This window comes from Medicago truncatula, chromosome 8, assembly GCF_003473485.1.
Source record: "Medicago truncatula cultivar Jemalong A17 chromosome 8, MtrunA17r5.0-ANR, whole genome shotgun sequence".
In the NCBI taxonomy this organism is placed as follows: domain Eukaryota; kingdom Viridiplantae; phylum Streptophyta; class Magnoliopsida; order Fabales; family Fabaceae; genus Medicago; species Medicago truncatula.
The window spans coordinates 43247251-43264224 of NC_053049.1; the positions used below are offsets into that span (position 1 = coordinate 43247251).

At 34.2% G+C, this 16974-nt stretch overlaps 1 protein-coding gene across 2 annotated transcripts; it reads left to right on the forward strand.

Moving 5' to 3' along the window:
• The first annotated feature begins 2582 nt into the window (after window positions 1–2582).
• LOC11437216 (phosphatidylinositol 4-kinase beta 1) lies at window positions 2583–14011 on the forward strand. Of its 2 annotated transcripts, XM_024773227.2 has the most exons (16): window positions 2588–4672; window positions 6731–6919; window positions 7040–7088; window positions 7692–7824; window positions 7926–8340; window positions 9276–9356; window positions 9431–9550; window positions 10374–10443; window positions 11263–11360; window positions 11443–11547; window positions 11745–11798; window positions 11907–12050; window positions 12136–12189; window positions 12288–12362; window positions 12956–13039; window positions 13127–14011. In XM_024773227.2, the coding sequence occupies exons 1-16, from the start codon at window positions 3176–3178 to the stop codon at window positions 13226–13228; spliced, it is 3270 nt and encodes a 1089-aa protein (XP_024628995.1). In that variant the 5' UTR covers window positions 2588–3175; the 3' UTR covers window positions 13229–14011. The 2 variants fall into 2 exon arrangements, 1 of the variants encoding a protein (XP_024628995.1); XR_003007947.2 differs by lacking the exons at window positions 11443–11547; window positions 11745–11798; window positions 11907–12050; ... (2 more) ...; window positions 12956–13039; window positions 13127–14011 and having other exon boundaries at window positions 2583–4672; window positions 9431–9546; window positions 11263–11343.
• Window positions 14012–16974: the final 2963 nt, after the last annotated feature.

The window sequence follows — 16974 nt, forward strand, 5'->3', positions numbered from 1 at the left end:
AATTTTTATGCATGTTATATTTTTGGAGAACTTTTGGAGACGTAACATCTATTTCTTAAATAAATGTTGTATTCGCATGTTTTATCGCTTTAATAGAAATAATATTTTAGATAACGCCCCAATCATCTTATATAAATTATATATATATGTCAGATTTAGTATTTTATTTTAGGCTTAAATGTGTGTTTAGTCCCTGCACTTTCGCCCAATTTTGGCATTGATCCCTACGCTTTTTTTTGTTTGGCATTGGTCCCTGCACTTTCTAAAACTTTTGGCTTTAGTCCTTCCGTTAAAAAAAAAAAACCAAAACTAACGGTGTGCCACGTGGCCCAATCATGACACGCCACGTGGCACACTAAAAAACAAAAAAAATAAATTTTTAATTATTATTTTATTCATTATTTTTTTACTTAAAAATATCATTAGTCCCTGCACTTTCAGCATTTTTTGATATTAGTCCCTGCACTTTGGTATTAGTCCTTGAACTTCTTTTTTTTTTTTTTTAAATACTTTCAATGAAATTATTATGTTTTAATTATTGTTTTGTTCATTATTTTTATTGAGAATAATCATAAAAAAATAAAATCAAAAAATCTTTGTTAAAAAAAATTAAGTAATAATTGTATAACATTGCAAATGGAAATTGTATCGTACTAACATCGTAACAAAAAATTCAAAGTGCAATTTAATTTCCATCTTCTTTGTTGATTTTTATCTATTGTTACGGTGTTAATACGATACAATTTCCATTTGCAATATAATACAATTATTACTTAATTATTTTTAACAAAGATTTTTTGATTTTATTTTTTTATGATTATTCTCAATAAAAATAACGAACAAAACAATAATTAAAACATAATAATTTGATTGAAAGTATTTTTTTATTTTTTTAAAAAAAGTTCAAGGATTAATACCAAAGTGCAGGGACTAATATCAAAAAATGCTGAAAGTGCAGGGACTAATGATATTTTTAAGTAAAAAAATAATGAATTAAATAATAATTAAAAATTGATTTTTTTTTTGTTTTTTAGTGTGCCACGTGGCGTGTCATGATTGGGCCACGTGGCACACCGTTAGTTTTGATTTTTTTTTTTAACGGAAAGTTAACGGAAGGACTAAAGCCAAAAATTTTAGAAAGTGCAGGGACTAATGCCAAATAAAAAAAAGCGTAGGGACCAATGCTAAAACTTGGCGAAAGTGCAGGGACTAAAACACATTTAAACCTTTATTTTATTTCATACTTGATTAAAAGTGTGTGTTGTGTTGCAGTAGGAGTATCTAGTAATTTTTATTTGGTTACAATTAACGTGAGTGCTTCTTGACACATACTCTCGCTACAAATAGCACTCCTAGTTTGTTAAATCCAACCTCTGTTAAATACAAGTATATTTATTCAGACTAAACCTTAATTTTGTACCATGAAAATTGGCATCTGTTTCGTTGACCAATTTTTAAATAATGATCGAAAGATTAAAATATGAAGTTCTCTTCGATTTAAATTGATCACTTAAAAACATTTGATCTAATCTAATATAATGAAATGCAATTGAAACTTTCTCTTGCTTTTGTTTAGATGAGAAAACTTATAACATTTCATTAATCAAAATGTGTTCAATAAAATTTGGTGAACTAACCAAAATATGGAAACTAATTGATAATGTGACCGTCTTTGCTAATTCACATGCAATTTCATTTGCCTGTCTCCGTACAAATTCAACAGTCAAGTTTTTATATAACTGACTAAATAATTACAATTATTAATAATAGCTCTAAATTTCGCCGAGTCACACCTATTAGTTACACAACTATCAACAATTTTTTTGAAGTCAAGTTCGAAATCTAAAAGTCCTAATCGTAACTCGTGCACCCATTGAATAGTTGACGAGAATCCTAGTGCTTCACCAATATGCACATCCCACTTTGGAGTTAAACATTATGTTTTCGCAAGCACAAATGCACCTTCATCGTCCTGAATGCAAATGTTTGTTTCAATTCGATTCTCATTATTAAGAAACAATGCATCAATGTTGCATTTCATTCGACCTTTATGCGGCTTACTCCATTTAACCACCTTTAGTGACCGCGAGTGCTCACGATTTCTGCTAACAACATTGTTGTTTATTCTTGCGTTTCAATCTGCATTCCTCTCATACAATAGGAAACTCTCTTACACATAGCTTAATTGAAAACACAAATACTCTTAGTTACCTCAAAAAAAAAAATACTTTTAATGCGTTGGAACATAGATTTATCCCAAAATTTCCTGCTTCTTTAGAGTTAAATTCTACAAATTCCTAACTTTCAAAAAGTTACATATACAATTTTTTCACACTTTTCAATATAATATTTTTATTCATTAAAAAAAAATACAATATTTATTTTTTGAAGGAGAAATACAATATTTTTATATCAGTTAGCATTTTCAAAATAATAAAGATTCGTATTCCAGTTCCCACAATGCGCATGTTAGTAGCATTCATTTTTTCTTCTGTTACAAAAAAGGAAAGCATTATTTTTTTGGTTGGTTCAATATATTCAAATTTATTTTCACAGAAAAATTAATTAAAATTCAAAATTATGATTGGCATCATTTTTCAATTTTGTTGTTTAATTTAATGAACTGGAACCTCATCTCTGTCGTCTTCCTCACTCTTCAAAAAGTAACAACAACAACAACAACAACAACAACAACCACCGTTACCACCTCCCTCAAAACGCCGTCGTTTTAACACAATCTCTCAAGATCCAATCCAACGCGCTAATTGATTCGATTCGATTCCACGCGCTTCTACGCTTTTCAACAATCATCTTCACATCTTCATCGCGTTTTCTCAATTTCGCTACCTTCGTTTCCTCAATTCAAATTCCGCCAACAATCCCCAAATTCTTTCACCTCTTGCTTCAATTTCAACTACCTCCGAAATTCCAACCGTCAATTGTTGCACTGCGAGGGTTTTGCTAAAAATCTTGCTGCTCCAGATTCTTTGTAGCTTGCACACGATCGAATCAGAATATTGATTATAGCTGTAATTTCGATTTGTCAGAGGATTAGGGTTTTCGGTGAGGGTTTTTACAAGGTTTATATGGAAAAAGTAGGATTAGTATGTTTTAGTTCTTTTGAATTTGATCTAATTGAAATTAGTGTATTGCTTTGATGATAGTAGATTGAAAAATGGTGCGGTTATTAGGGTTCGCTCGCGGTTACGCAGATGAACCCAGGGAAATTGAGTCAAAGTCAAACCTGACTAGTGATTCTAGTGAAAATGGATGGCTTATTAGGTTCTTTGATTCATCGTTTTTTTGCGAATGGATTGCTGTTAGTTACTTGTACAAGCATGATCATGCCGGGGTGCGTGATTATCTTTGTAATAGAATGTATACTCTTCCCTTGACAGGGCTTGAGAGTTATTTGTTTCAGATTTGTTATATGATGATACATAAGCCTAGTCCGTCGTTGGATAAGTTTGTCATAGATATGTGTTCCAAGTCGCTTAAGATTGCATTGAAAGTGCATTGGTTTTTGATGGCGGAGTTGGAGGATTCTGATGATAATGACGGGATTAGTAGGATTCAGGAGAAGTGTCAGATTGCAGCTACTTTGATGGGTGAGTGGCCGCCTTTGATACGACCTCATACTGAACCTCCGAGTGCTGGAGGTAAAAGTCAAGTTTTGAATAGGTTGCTTTCGAGTAAAAATCGTTTATTGTCTTTGACAACCTCACCGCCAAAGTCTTTGTCATTTTCATCTTCACCGGGAAATAATTTGCAAGAGGATGGAAATCCACTGTCTCCTGATGAGAATAGGATATTTAAAAAGTTTATGCCAAGTCCTAAGGTTAGAGATGCTTTGCTTTTTAGAAAGTCAGCGGATAAAGAGGACGGTGATTCTGAAAAGGATGGGTTTTTCAAGAGACTTTTAAGAGATAGCAAAGGTGATGATGAGCTCGGCCAAAAAATTCGTGATGCATTTCATTTTCGGAAGTCGTCCGAGAAAGATGCCTTAGACTCTGAGAAAGAGAATTTCTTTAAAAGGTTCTTAAGAGACAGTAGGGACAGTACTAGAGGCGATGAGGAAGAATCTGAAAAGGATGGTTTCTTTCAAAGGATCTTAAGAGAAAGTAGAAGCGAAGATGAGGATGTGTCCTCAAGTTCAGAAGGATTTTTTAAGAAGTTATTTCGGGATAGTAAGAATGATTCTGAGGACAAAACGGATTCAAAAACAGTGGAAGATGAAGAGAAAGATGGACTTTTCCGAAAGTTTTTCCGGGAGAAATTCGAAGATAAGAAAGATGCGCGTGACAGAAATGACAATAGAAATGTTCCTAATTCTGAAGAGAAATGTCCAAAGCCTGATGAAGAGGATGAAAAAGATGGGTTTTTCCGGAAATTCTTCAGGGATAAATTTGAGGACAAGAAAGACACAAAAGATAAAATTGAAGAAGGTACTGCCAACGGCGAGGAAGAAGAGCCTTCTGAACTTTCCTTGTTCAAAAGGCTATTCCGTGTGCACCCTGAAGACGACAAAAGTAGTCCAGTCAATGAAAATAGCAATAACGGTGGTTTGATTCAAAGTAGTCCAGGTACAGAGAATTTTTTCCGTAAATTGTTCAAAGACCGTGACCGTTCAATTGAAGATTCAGAGCTGCTGGGGTCAAAGAGGCAGAAAGAGGTATGCTGAATATATGTTAATCATTTGGTTTACTTCTATGGTAGATTCGGATTGTAAACTGCAAAGTATGAATGGGACCAATATATACACAGACACTTCGCTCCTTTCTTTCTTAGCCTTAAAAGTTGCTTAATGTCTGTTCCTTTTCAGATAACAAGTATGTTTTACAGTATCCATTGACATTGCTTTTATTCTTGTAATTGCCACCGGATTGGCTACATGCACCCATCCCTCCCTCCCTCCCTCCCTCCACCTACAAATATAGCGAATTTCGTTTTAGACCTTATACCCATTTTTTAGTCCCTGTAAAATACAAATAGTATACGTTTGGTTCCTCTTTTAGGGACTAAAAACATGTAGTTTTGTATTTACAGGGATTAAAATGTGGGTACAAGGACTAAAAATGAACTTTACTATATTTCTAGTGACCTAAAACTTGTTCAATTTTTTTTGCTAAGAGCCATAACTCTTTATTTTGGCCCTTCGTTGTTAATGTTGAGCCATATGTCGAATAGATATATGGCCTAGGTACTAGGTAGTGTTTGTAAGTTAGGACAATCCTCACCTTTTCATGCCCATTTTGTGGAGTTAAGTTGACCGTTGAAAATATTCTGTAATTTCAGATCCTGTTTATTCCAATGATACTGGTTTCCTTTTACAGGACAGAGTAAATAATGACCCTCCATAAGTTAAGGAGTTATTTTAGGAATTGAGATAAAACAAAATAAACATTAAATTAAAAAGTATCAAGGCTATTAATGACTAAATATTTCAACATAGACCTAAAGCTTAAGATGGTATAAAAGCATATCCTAGTATACTTGATCTGTTATTAGGATAGACTTTTATTAGTCTACCTGCATTCGTCCATGTTTCAGATGTTTGGTCTTGTGTTGTCTGTGAGTGTGTGTTTGAGGTCCTGTTTTCCACACTCTCAATGTCCAGTCCTTGGCTTGGAGGGGTGTGTTGAGAGTCTCACGTCGATTAGAGGCGTATGTAGTGCTTGTAGGACTTGGGCAATCCTCATTTTACAAGTCAGTTTTGTAGGGTTAAGTTAGGTCCGAAACCTAAGAGTTTACGTCATAGTCTTTCTTTGAATTCCACACTGAACATTAGAATGCTTTTGAATTCCTAGACATGCAGTGAAGATGGTCGTATAGCTTAATTTGGTCTTATTGCAACAGGGTGTTATTATTGGGAAAAGTCAGTTGGGTTCAACAATGGCGAAGTGCATGTCCCCTTTCTATTTAATATTCATAGCAAACATCAAAACCAAATTTTTTCACGTGGTTAACTACATAAAATGACAGTCATCCCTGGTTGTCATTCTTATCAAATAAAAACTCCTACATTGCCTGTTTAGTCTTATTGAATTGACAAATATGTTCTCTAGGATTAGGGATGCCTTTTACTCATCCACGTTAGATTCAATTATTGTACTTTTTATGAAATGATAAATGTTTCCGTTAGAAATTTAATAAATTCATTCATATACTTCCACCTAAATAACACGTTTTTAGGAAGTTGCCCATAACCTTGTATTAGAGCCTAATGATCAAGTATATAGGACTTAAATCCTTGCTGCTCCGTTATTCTAAATAAAATTGCGTTGCAGCACATTGTTAAAACGGGTCTCAGCAATTAAGTACTTTTGTGTTGGGGTCGATGTGGCATGTAGTTAAGTCATTCACGAGCTTTCTCCTTAATAATTTAAGCTAAGCTTTTATTGAAGGTGTCTTTGGGAGTTAATTCACAAATATGTGGTGCATTTCTTAAGAAAACAATTTAAATAAATGATGGTATTATGGTAAATTTATGATTTATTGCACGCTTGATTACATGGCATTGGAAATGATTCATATTTGTGATGTATCTGATTCTAGTTGTAGGTCAGACTTCAGAGAAGAATACTGCAAGTATCAATACATTCTGAACTCTAGTTTATTTTCCATTTCTGCCTTATGTTTTATAGTTTTAAATAAATATTAAACTAAGTGCAATTTCCAATATATCCCGTTTTTGTGCCTCATGTGGGGTTATTTTTAATTACTTTTGCAGAAGCATCCTGGGTCCCCAATGCCGCAAAGTGAAAAATCGAGCACAAAGCCCCCATTACCGATCAATCCATCTCAGTTCCGTAAAGGGGCTTACCATGACTCGTTGGAGTTTGTTCAGTCATTATGTGACACATCTTATGGGTTAGTGGATGTATTTCCAACTGAAGATCGCAAGAGTGCTCTTCAAGAGGTTATTTTCTGGAATTTTTCTTTTTTTGGTACTTATATCTATTTTACTGAAGTTATCAGCAAAAATCCAATGTATTCCATAACTGTGTTTCTGACACCTTTCTTATTCTTATATTTCTAGTCACTTAGAGAGATCAATGTACATGTAACAGAGGTTCAGAATACTGGAGGTATGTCTTAACATCTATTCATATCATCTGAGTCATGTTCAATTTTGGCAATGAATTTCTCTACTTCTTTGTACATTTCAAATGCGCAGGTTAATTTTTTTTTTGAAAGCGTGGTCTAGATTTTTTCAGTAGCAGTAATGCCACATTTCTTGGTTTAGATTCAGAGGCTTTATATGCATATTTTCCTGTTCATTTCAATGTATAACACAATGAATGACCTATTGTTAGAAGCAGTTCTCCCCTCCTGAAAAAATAGTGAAATTTCCCAATTTCGATACGTGTGTATTTTTGTTGCCTTCCGAGGTATGCCAAAATAATTGCTCTTTCAAGCAGCAGAACTTTTTGTGCAGAAAAGTGGATGAAATTTCCCAGACATCTGTCATTGATGTAGTTTTTCAATGGTTCTTACTAGCAGTCCATTTCTATAAGGATCTGTAGAGAAGTTTTTCTTTAGTGTGATTGCAACTGTTGCCAGTTTTTTGTTCTTTACTGTAAAGATATAGTATTTTTTTTATGCCTGCAGATCAAGTTACCGCTTTTTCTTTTATTATGATAAGTAGATCTCTTGCTTCTATATGAATATTTCTTATCATATATATCCAGGAGTCTGTTTCCCACTGGGAAAGGGCATGTATCGCGTGCTTCATATGCCAGTAGATGAAGCTGTTCTCTTGAATTCTCGGGAGAAGGCACCTTACATGATATGCATCGAAGTTTTGAGATGTGAAATGCCAAGGTATTACTTGAATAATACTCCTCGGTATTGTGAAGAGTGGTAATTTGTAAAGTGAAAAACACATGATTTGATATATTTGTCTCTGCATATTTTTGTTATAGTAATTTCAAGGAGACATCCAGTTCTCAGAAGCTTTCTCAAGGTGGAATTCCTTTGGCAAATGGAGACGCTTTCTTGCAAAAACCACCCCCTTGGGCTTATCCATTATGGACAGCACAAGAGGTGTACCGTAATAGCAATGATAGGATGTCTAGATCGACTGCTCAGGCAATTGACCAGGCAATGACTCATGTATCTGAGCCAAAATTTGTTAGCCTGAATCTGTCAGTGGAAACACGGTATAATGAGGGTGTATATGAAGCATCAGGAGCAGAACATGACAGTGATCTGGAATGGGTACGAGTAGTATTGACAGCTGATCCTGGGGTTAGGTTGGAAGATATTGAGGATAAAGCACCATCTCGGAAAAAGGAACATCGCCGTGTTCCAAGTACAGTGGCAATAGAAGAAGTGAAGGTAAGCCTTTCAGTGCTTTTTTACTTTTAGGCCCAAATTTCAACATGGTATCAGAGCCTATTGATTCGTGTCACCCACCATTTATACACGCACCAAGTGCAATAGTGCTGGGCATGAGGGGGTGTATTGGGAAAAACCCAGGTCCCACATTGGATAAACAGGACTCTCAATAAGAGTTTATAAAGAGGAGGCACTCCTCATCTTACAAGCCAGTTTTGTAAGAATGAGTTAGGCCCAAATTTCAACACTATCGTTGTGCTATTCGCATTCCTTTAATGTAATTTTCAACTGATGTTTTTTGAGTCTTAATCTGTTGCCAGAATTGGTAAAAAAAAAAAAAAAAGGTCAGCCCTGTATCCACAACACGTTATTTGTCATATACCTATCTCTTCCAAAATCCTACCTTTGTGTTTTGTGCTATAAATAGCCGGTCTCAAGCTTGAATAAAATGAGAGGGTTGTGTTAGGCCTCACAACATAAAACTTGGTCAAATCTTTATGGCATGGATGAATGACGTAATAATATATTTATCTCGCCCAAGCATTGCACAACCTAAGATGAAAGAAATCAATGTCTTGGATTTTCAGCAGTCATTGGGTCAATAAGACATTGATTTCTTCCATCTTAGGTTGTGCAATGCTTGCATTTTAGAGTTTACATGTGCCATGCACTTTAGAGTTTACAGATTCATTTGTTTTTTCTTCTCCTGTCTTTGTTGGGCATTTGCCAGTTAACGTTTAACGTTTAAATTTACTCCTGTTCATTATGGTTACAGTTACGATAAGGATACAAATAACAACCACTAAATGAATAAACTTATCGTACTAAATAACTACTGTGCTCTTTTTTTTTCCCTCGTTGTAATTGTGCAGAGAAAATGTTTCTTGATTTTATTAACATTTTAATTTTATTGCCAACATTTGAACCTTTGGTAGGCTGCGGCAGCAAAAGGAGAAGCGCCTCTTGGACTCCCTTTGAAAGGTGCTGGCCAAGACTCATCAGATTCACAACTGAGGGTAAGACATAATTATTACAGTTTCTTAGCTTAAAGGTTGATGAGTTATCGTTTGATATGATTCCCTCCTAACAGGCTAATGGAATTACCCCCAAAGCCAGTGATGCCTTGTCTGGTGAACTTTGGGAGGCAAAGAAAGATAGAGTACGCAAGGCTTCTATATACGGGAAGTTACCTGGTTGGGATTTGCGGTCGGTAAGCGTGTATTTAAGCACAAGAATTGGCTTTATATGCTGTTAGTTGGTTACTGTTTTGGAAATTCATGCAGATATGAACTCAATATATACATTAATAAGTGGTATTATGTTTGCATAACGAAAAATAAATGTATCCAAGGATATCTCGATCGATGACATTATACTATCTTATAGAAAATCATGCCATTTGTTACAATAAAAATCTGTTCATTTCCTCAATAAATTTCTAGTTGAAAATTTGACAGTCAAGGTTGACTTCATAAACGGGATCTTAGTTTCTGGTTGGGGTTGAGAATGTTGTTCTGTTAAAATTCACACTCTTACTTGAGGATCAGTGCATTCCTTCATAGACTCATAGGCTTTTTTATAATAACGCTTGAAAATTTACATTGCATCACAGGTTTTAGGATTAAAGACTCTTAGGAATGGGCTATTAATGAATGTTATCTATATACAGCTATTACTCTCCACAGGGTTTTCTCTGTCAGAGAGGAGAAGCAAAAAAAAAAAAGAAAAATCTATATACAGCTATTAATGAATTAGTTCTCCGACTCTATTTATGTAGTGAGATTTTATGTAAGTATATCCGAATTGCACTTGTCAATAAAGAATTCACATATTGAATTTAAGCAACAATTTCTTGTGTCAAAAGCTACAACTATCATGTTTCTTTTTGTGATTATTGGTATAACTCTGTAAAGAACGGCTGGCTTTTGTTCTATATTGGCTATTTGTTGTTTCTTTTTCAAATACGTGCCTCATTACTTTATATGACAATTCTTTTGAGCATGTTGGTGCATTTTTCCCTTTTTTTTATATAGATTATTGTAAAGAGTGGAGATGATTGCAGGCAGGAGCATCTGGCTGTTCAACTTATTTCTCACTTCTATGGTAGGTGGTCTATCAAATCTTTTGTTTTCTTTCTTCATGTGCAGAAATTAATCATTTTTCTTCCATTGATGTTTCTTTTATTGGAAAAAAGTTTCTTCCAATTAGAAAGCTCCCATGGTTGATTTCCCTGTTATTTGATTTTATTCCTCCCAGAACATGTAAGACTCTAGGTGGACCTCCTATCTGCAATGGATCATGCATAGTTTGTATCTGTATATACTTCCATGTGCAATTTTCGTTTCTTCTTCGAATAACAGTCATCTTCCTGGACCTCCCTTCAATACTGAAGAATTCTATTCACTGTTTGTAAATGCCACTCCTGTTGGTCATGCATAAATTGATTTACTATACTTACTACATGTGTGATGTCCGACCTAATGTGGGCTAGGTAAACGAGTTCTCCCACAAGATTATGATATTGGGTCCACTTTACTTCTAGGCTGTTGTCATTTCCAATCCTGTGAATCTGTTCTATGTCGACAATGATAAAGGAGAGATTGGATCATTTTTATTATGCCAACACTCTAAGAATGCATGTCTAATATCTCAGTTTAATTTTCACTGTGGAATGTGGGTTTATATACTTGGTTGCAGTTTTCAATGCAATAGTTTCAAATTAAAGTGGAAATATGTACTGAAGCATGAATGCAATTGTCTAGTAAACAAGTTTTACCGAATCCACCAAAGTTGTTGATGTTAATATATTTGGTTTGGGTATCTTTTTATTATGTTCTGATGCACATATAAACCGGTATGCAAAAGTCTCTGCATCAATACGCTTTGCTTAAAATCACTGGGTTTTGAATCTTTTTATGCTAGATATTTTCCAAGAAGCTGGTCTACCGCTTTGGCTGCGCCCTTATGAAGTTTTGTGTACTTCTTCTTATACCGCTCTCATTGAAACAATACCAGATACGGTAGTTCTGTGCTCACACATTTCAGATCTATTGAAATGTCAAAGATTTTTCCTATGTTAATAAAAACATTAATGTTTTCTAGGCTTCTCTACACTCAATCAAAAGTAGATATCCCAACATTTCGAGTTTACGTGAATTCTTCGATGCTAAATATGAAGAAAATTCTCCAAGTTTTAAACTTGCCCAGGTAATTTAGAGATGCAGATACATTAATCTATTTATAGACTAAACTTCTTCATCTTATACTTTGTAATGATTTCTGGATCGGGCATTCGTTCTGCGAGTATATATTATGTTTTGCTTTTTATGTCGCTCCCCCTTTCCCATTTGTATATTCTGTATTTCTGCTTTACTTTCATAATTTGGATACTTCCTTTATCTCAGAGGAACTTTGTCGAGAGTATGGCAGGATATTCCCTGGTGTGCTACTTTCTGCAGGTGAGGAACTTTATTAATTGGTGCTTTACTCAAGTAACATTTTGAATGATATCACTGTGCTGTTTATTATTATTGAATGCTTTGCATTCTTCCGACTCTTTTTCCTAGGTGAAAGATAGGCATAACGGGAACCTCCTATTGGACGAAGAAGGTCATATCATACATATTGATTTTGGCTTCATGCTATCCAATTCACCTGGTGGGGTTAATTTTGAAAGTGCACCTTTTAAATTAACACGTGAGCTTCTTGAGGTAAACCATATTTTTTACCTATTATTTTATTATACACCCTGTTTCAAGTGTCAATATGATGGTAACAATAATGTGATTATGCTAGGTTATGGATTCTGACGCTGAGGGTGTGCCAAGCGAGTTCTTTGATTATTTTAAGGTGCTGATAAAAACTTTCTGATCTTTCTCTAAGTGATTGCATATGACATACTATTCTCAGCTCTAAAGTTGTCACGTTGCTTTGTCCATGTAATCCAGGTTTTATGCATTCAAGGCTTCCTCACTTGTCGCAAGCATGCTGAGCGTATTATTCTTCTTGTTGAGATGTTGCAGGTAATATAAATTTCAGCTTTATGTAGTTCTATGGTCATCTAATATGTTGTCTGCCCATGTTCTTTGTCTCATCATAATCTGTACTTCCAGCTTCTTAGAACAGTAAGATGGATAGCCAAGATTACGCTTTTCACAAGCAACCTTGTGAACTGTTTACTGACTGAAAATATGAAATATCCCATTGTTTTTACATCCACCATGCTGTCCTTCCTGCATTGTGCTTTGTAATATTTTCGTGCTATTGGATGTCCACATCTTGTGCAAAGAGCAGCTGGCTAACATAATTTTGGTTGAGAAGTGCAAAAAAGAGCATGAGTGAATCCGTCTTAAATAACGGAGCTCACTTACACACACACACAGAATCACATTGAATACAAAGATTTATGTTACCATGTTTACTACATTTATATTGTATGACCATAACTACCCAATTTACATTATTTCAAACCCCCCCTCCCCCCCCCCCCCCCCTCAAACTAGCAAAAGTATACGATGTTTCACTTATTTTTTCTTTTGAAATTCTTCATTAATGCCTGTACATATATTATTGGATTTTGCTGAACCTTTTCTTTTTATGGTTATGTTGGTATCAGGATTCGGGTTTTCCCTGCTTTAAAGGTGGTATACGTACGATACAGAACTTACGAAAGCGATTCCATCTCAGTTTAACAGAAGAGGTTCCAATATTACTGTTGTTTGTCTTCTTAACTGCAAGATGTTTTGGATGTGATTTTGATGGTGTTATATTGTATTTTTTATGGCAGCAATGTGTCTCCTTGGTTCTTTCTCTTATTAGCAGTAGCCTTGATGCTTGGAGAACACGGCAGTATGATTATTATCAGAGGGTTTTGAATGGAATATTGTGAGATAATTTGACATTGTTGATATATTGGTTGTTCCATTTTGGTCAAAGCTTGCACTGTGAACGCTCGTCAGTTAGCATTACATTTAGAGGTCACTAGTGGGAGTGGTTGGTTCGTTATTAAATGACTTATGTTTTTGAGGGAGGGAAGGATTAATAGGTGGTGGGATGCTGCCTCATTTTCTCCTGGTACAAAGAAGATTCCAACTTATCAAAAACCAGGTTTAAATATACAGAAGCCTGATCTTTTTTATTTTCCCCTTCGTTCCATGTTAATGGAGCTCTGCTGCTTGGAGAAGTTGCATTAGCCTCCTAAATGCTGATAATGCGGTGTACAGTGATTTTTAGTGTGACGGATCAAATTTGAATTGGACGTCGAGATGGGCGCTGGGTAAACCGACTGATTCATCTACAGTCTTGTGGTGTGCTGAAAGGGTTGAACAGATACTGACCTTGTACAATTTGAAAGACCATATGAAGCAGATCATGGGCAGACCATCGGTGTTGGCCAACTGCTCTCGCTGTAATTTATTCTTGATCTCAGCTGTTCAATGGTGGCTATCTTCCCAGAGTTGATTCTTCAATACTTTACTTGGAGAATTGTGACCAAAATTCTTCAATGATGTTTGATTGTAACCTGTGTAATTGACATTTTCTTGGTGAAATTTGTTTCACCTTCATATCTGTAATGTAAAATTGGTAAGGTTTGATGACATTGTTTCTGGATCACAGTTTTACTTTTCCTGTGAATTGATAGTTATGTGCATTGAAGTTGAGACAAGTCAAACATGACATTGGGAGAAAAGTATTCTTGAAGTTTACAAACTCAAGCTTGAATGAACTTCGGAATGCAAATGCAGCCCTCTCCTTTCCATTTCAAAATGACTTTCAAGGCAAACATGAGGCAATATTCGGTTTATAATTGGACCCAAGTGAAAAAGCGTATTAAGGCAGAATTTAAAAAGACTGAAACTGATTGAAATAAAAAGCAGGTCAAGTGTTCATTCTAATGCAGTCAGAGATAAAATACTGGTTTTTTACAGAGAAAAAAAATATGGGTTTTGTTGAGAAGATGGGTTATACTCTAGTTTATCTTATACAAAACTACATTCTTGTAGAATTATTTTATAAAATTTTCTATATTACCAATATAAATAGTTCTGATCTAAGTCAAAAATAAATGTCCTTTTTTTACAAATGTTTTTGGAAAATATTCTTTCTTCTCTGATCAAATGATGCAAATTTTATTAAATTTAAGAATATTTTAATCCGACGTCTCTCATCAATTCATTAAATACTATCATTAAATTTGCATCATTTGATGAGAGACGTCGGATTAAAGTTTGATTAATGGTTATGATTTGGTGTCAAATTTAATTTGACACCTGGGTGTCATTTGATCCCATCCCATAGGAATATTGTTATATATCATTCACTAAAGCTACATTTAACACTTTTCATCGCTTTAAAATAAGAACACTCAACACTTCTCCTACCTAAAAAAATAAATTATTTTCCTTGGGTGATCATACATTAAGAAAATTTCGCTAAGAAAATAGAGCAATAAGTTAGTGAAGAACCTACAACGTCCAGTTTAGCAGAAGATGTTAGGAAAGACTCCCATGAAGTGGTGAACCAAACTTTGAATCACACTAGGAAGAAATGTTCACATGTGTGGAAACCGTTCGTTCAAAATCATATGGTTTAAAAAAAACTTTTTTTTATTAAAATACAATGAGCTTGAATCTTAACCTTTCGATCTTGATTAAACGACTAATAACATTATTACTTATAAATGATGTTTGTCGTCCATACATTCACATATATTTTTGTAACAAAAAATAAAATAAAGTTAGATCATTTATTTATTATATATATTATAATTGTTTTCATAAGCTAAAAACAACTTATAAATGAGCCATACATTGTTTTATAAACTATTATAATTGTTTTCATAAGCTCAAACTTTATTGCCCTTAATCTATACTATATATAAATAGAATACGTTGTTGTAACCAAAAAAATAAATTGAATACGTTGTTTTGAGTTGCCTTTTTCAATTCCAATTATACCCACCTCTAAACAAATTTGCATATTTATATTTTTGTTGTCATTCAAGATTAAAAAAGATAAGAATATATATTATATTTGTTATATTATTTATTTTTTTCTAGAAATATTTGTTTGTTATATTGTTAGTGTCATTCACCAACAATATAAGCATTCACAAAAAAGACAAGCATTAACCGACGCCGCCTATGCTCGTGGTTCACATTTGGGTGGTTCTACGGCGACGGCGGCTGGCCTAGGTTCTTCTGGGCTGATGGACCGTGTTTCTGGTACGGGTTCCATTTAGATTTGGGTCTGCCAATCCTTTTGGATTTGTGTTTTGCTCGAATTCATTGGAATGATTCTCCGACGGACTGTCATGGTTACTAGAGATTTGTTGGAATGCTTTGATTCGATAATGAATGTTTGGATTGAAAGGGCGTTAAGGCTTGATGTTACTTTGCAGGGAGTTTTATGGAACTTGAATCGGTTTTGCGTTGACAAACAATTCATACGCCAGTTTAGATGCTTCAAACACCCACTTATTCCTCTATTATGGATAATGTTTGTTTTGGGTTTCGTATCCTAGTCGTCCTTTTATCTGACACGGGTGTGGACTCAAAAGAGTCGCTACTGCTTGATGTCGTTGTTGCAGGAAGTTGATGCTACGTGATCCGTTTTTGTGTTGACAGTCAATTCATTCACCAAATTATATACTCGCCTGATATTTATTTGGGTTGGAGCCATTGTGATTCACCAAAAAATATCGTTGGTGTCATTGAAAAAAGTAATTATAATTTGTTTTTTTTAACAAGATAAGCATAATTTGTGGTGACCAGGGTTCGAACTTCGAATGTATATAATATGTATTGTCTATAACAACTGAGCTAAACTCAGAAAGACTTATACCTATAATTTGAATCATAATCAAAATATTTTAATCAAAATCAAAATTTTCTAAAAATTATTATTCGTAATTTACTCGTATCAACTCCAATAATAATAAAAGAGTAAATAGGCAATTACCCCCCTGAAATTGTAAGTTTCATCAATTACCCCCCTGAAATTAACAAAACTTCAATTACCCTCCTGAAATTTCACAACATTAATCAATTTACCCCCTCCGTCAAATTTTTCTGTTAGTGAACATGACATTTTGCAAATACCCCTCCGAAGTTTTGCACTTATGTGCAAAATGCCCCCCAATCTTAAAAATTTATATTATTTTTTTTCTTAAAGACAAACAATTAACGATTAAATATTAAAGCTAACTATTAATTTTGGAGTTTGGAAAAACTACATGCATATATACATCAAAATACACATTTTCCCCCATTTTGAAGCCTATTTTGATGTATATATGCATGTTGTTTTCCCAAATTTCAAAATTAATAGTTAGTTTTAATATTTAACTATTAATTGTTTGTTTTTAAGAAAAAAAATAATATAAATTTTTAAGTTTGGAGGGCATTTTGCACATAAGTGCAAAACTTCAGGGGGTTATTTGCAAAACGTCATGTTCACTAACAGAAAAATTTGACGGAAGGGGTAAATTGATTAACGTTGTGAAATTTCAGGAGGGTAATTGAAGTTTTGTTAATTTCAAAGGAATAATTGACGAAATTTACAATTTCAGAAGGTAATTGCCTATTTACTCAATAATAAAATAAAAAACCTCCCCCTCGAAAAATTCATCAAAAT

Bases quoted from the DNA above. Each gene is read 5' to 3' on its own strand.
- LOC11437216 (XM_024773227.2), top strand. From the start codon at position 3,176: ATGGTGCGGTTATTAGGGTTCGCTCGCGGTTACGCAGATGAACCCAGG. The intron at 7,825-7,925 runs GTATTACTTGAA...TTTTTGTTATAG, and splicing joins TTGAGATGTGAAATGCCAAG to TAATTTCAAGGAGACATCCA. The intron at 11,799-11,906 runs GTGAGGAACTTT...TCTTTTTCCTAG, and splicing joins TGGTGTGCTACTTTCTGCAG to GTGAAAGATAGGCATAACGG.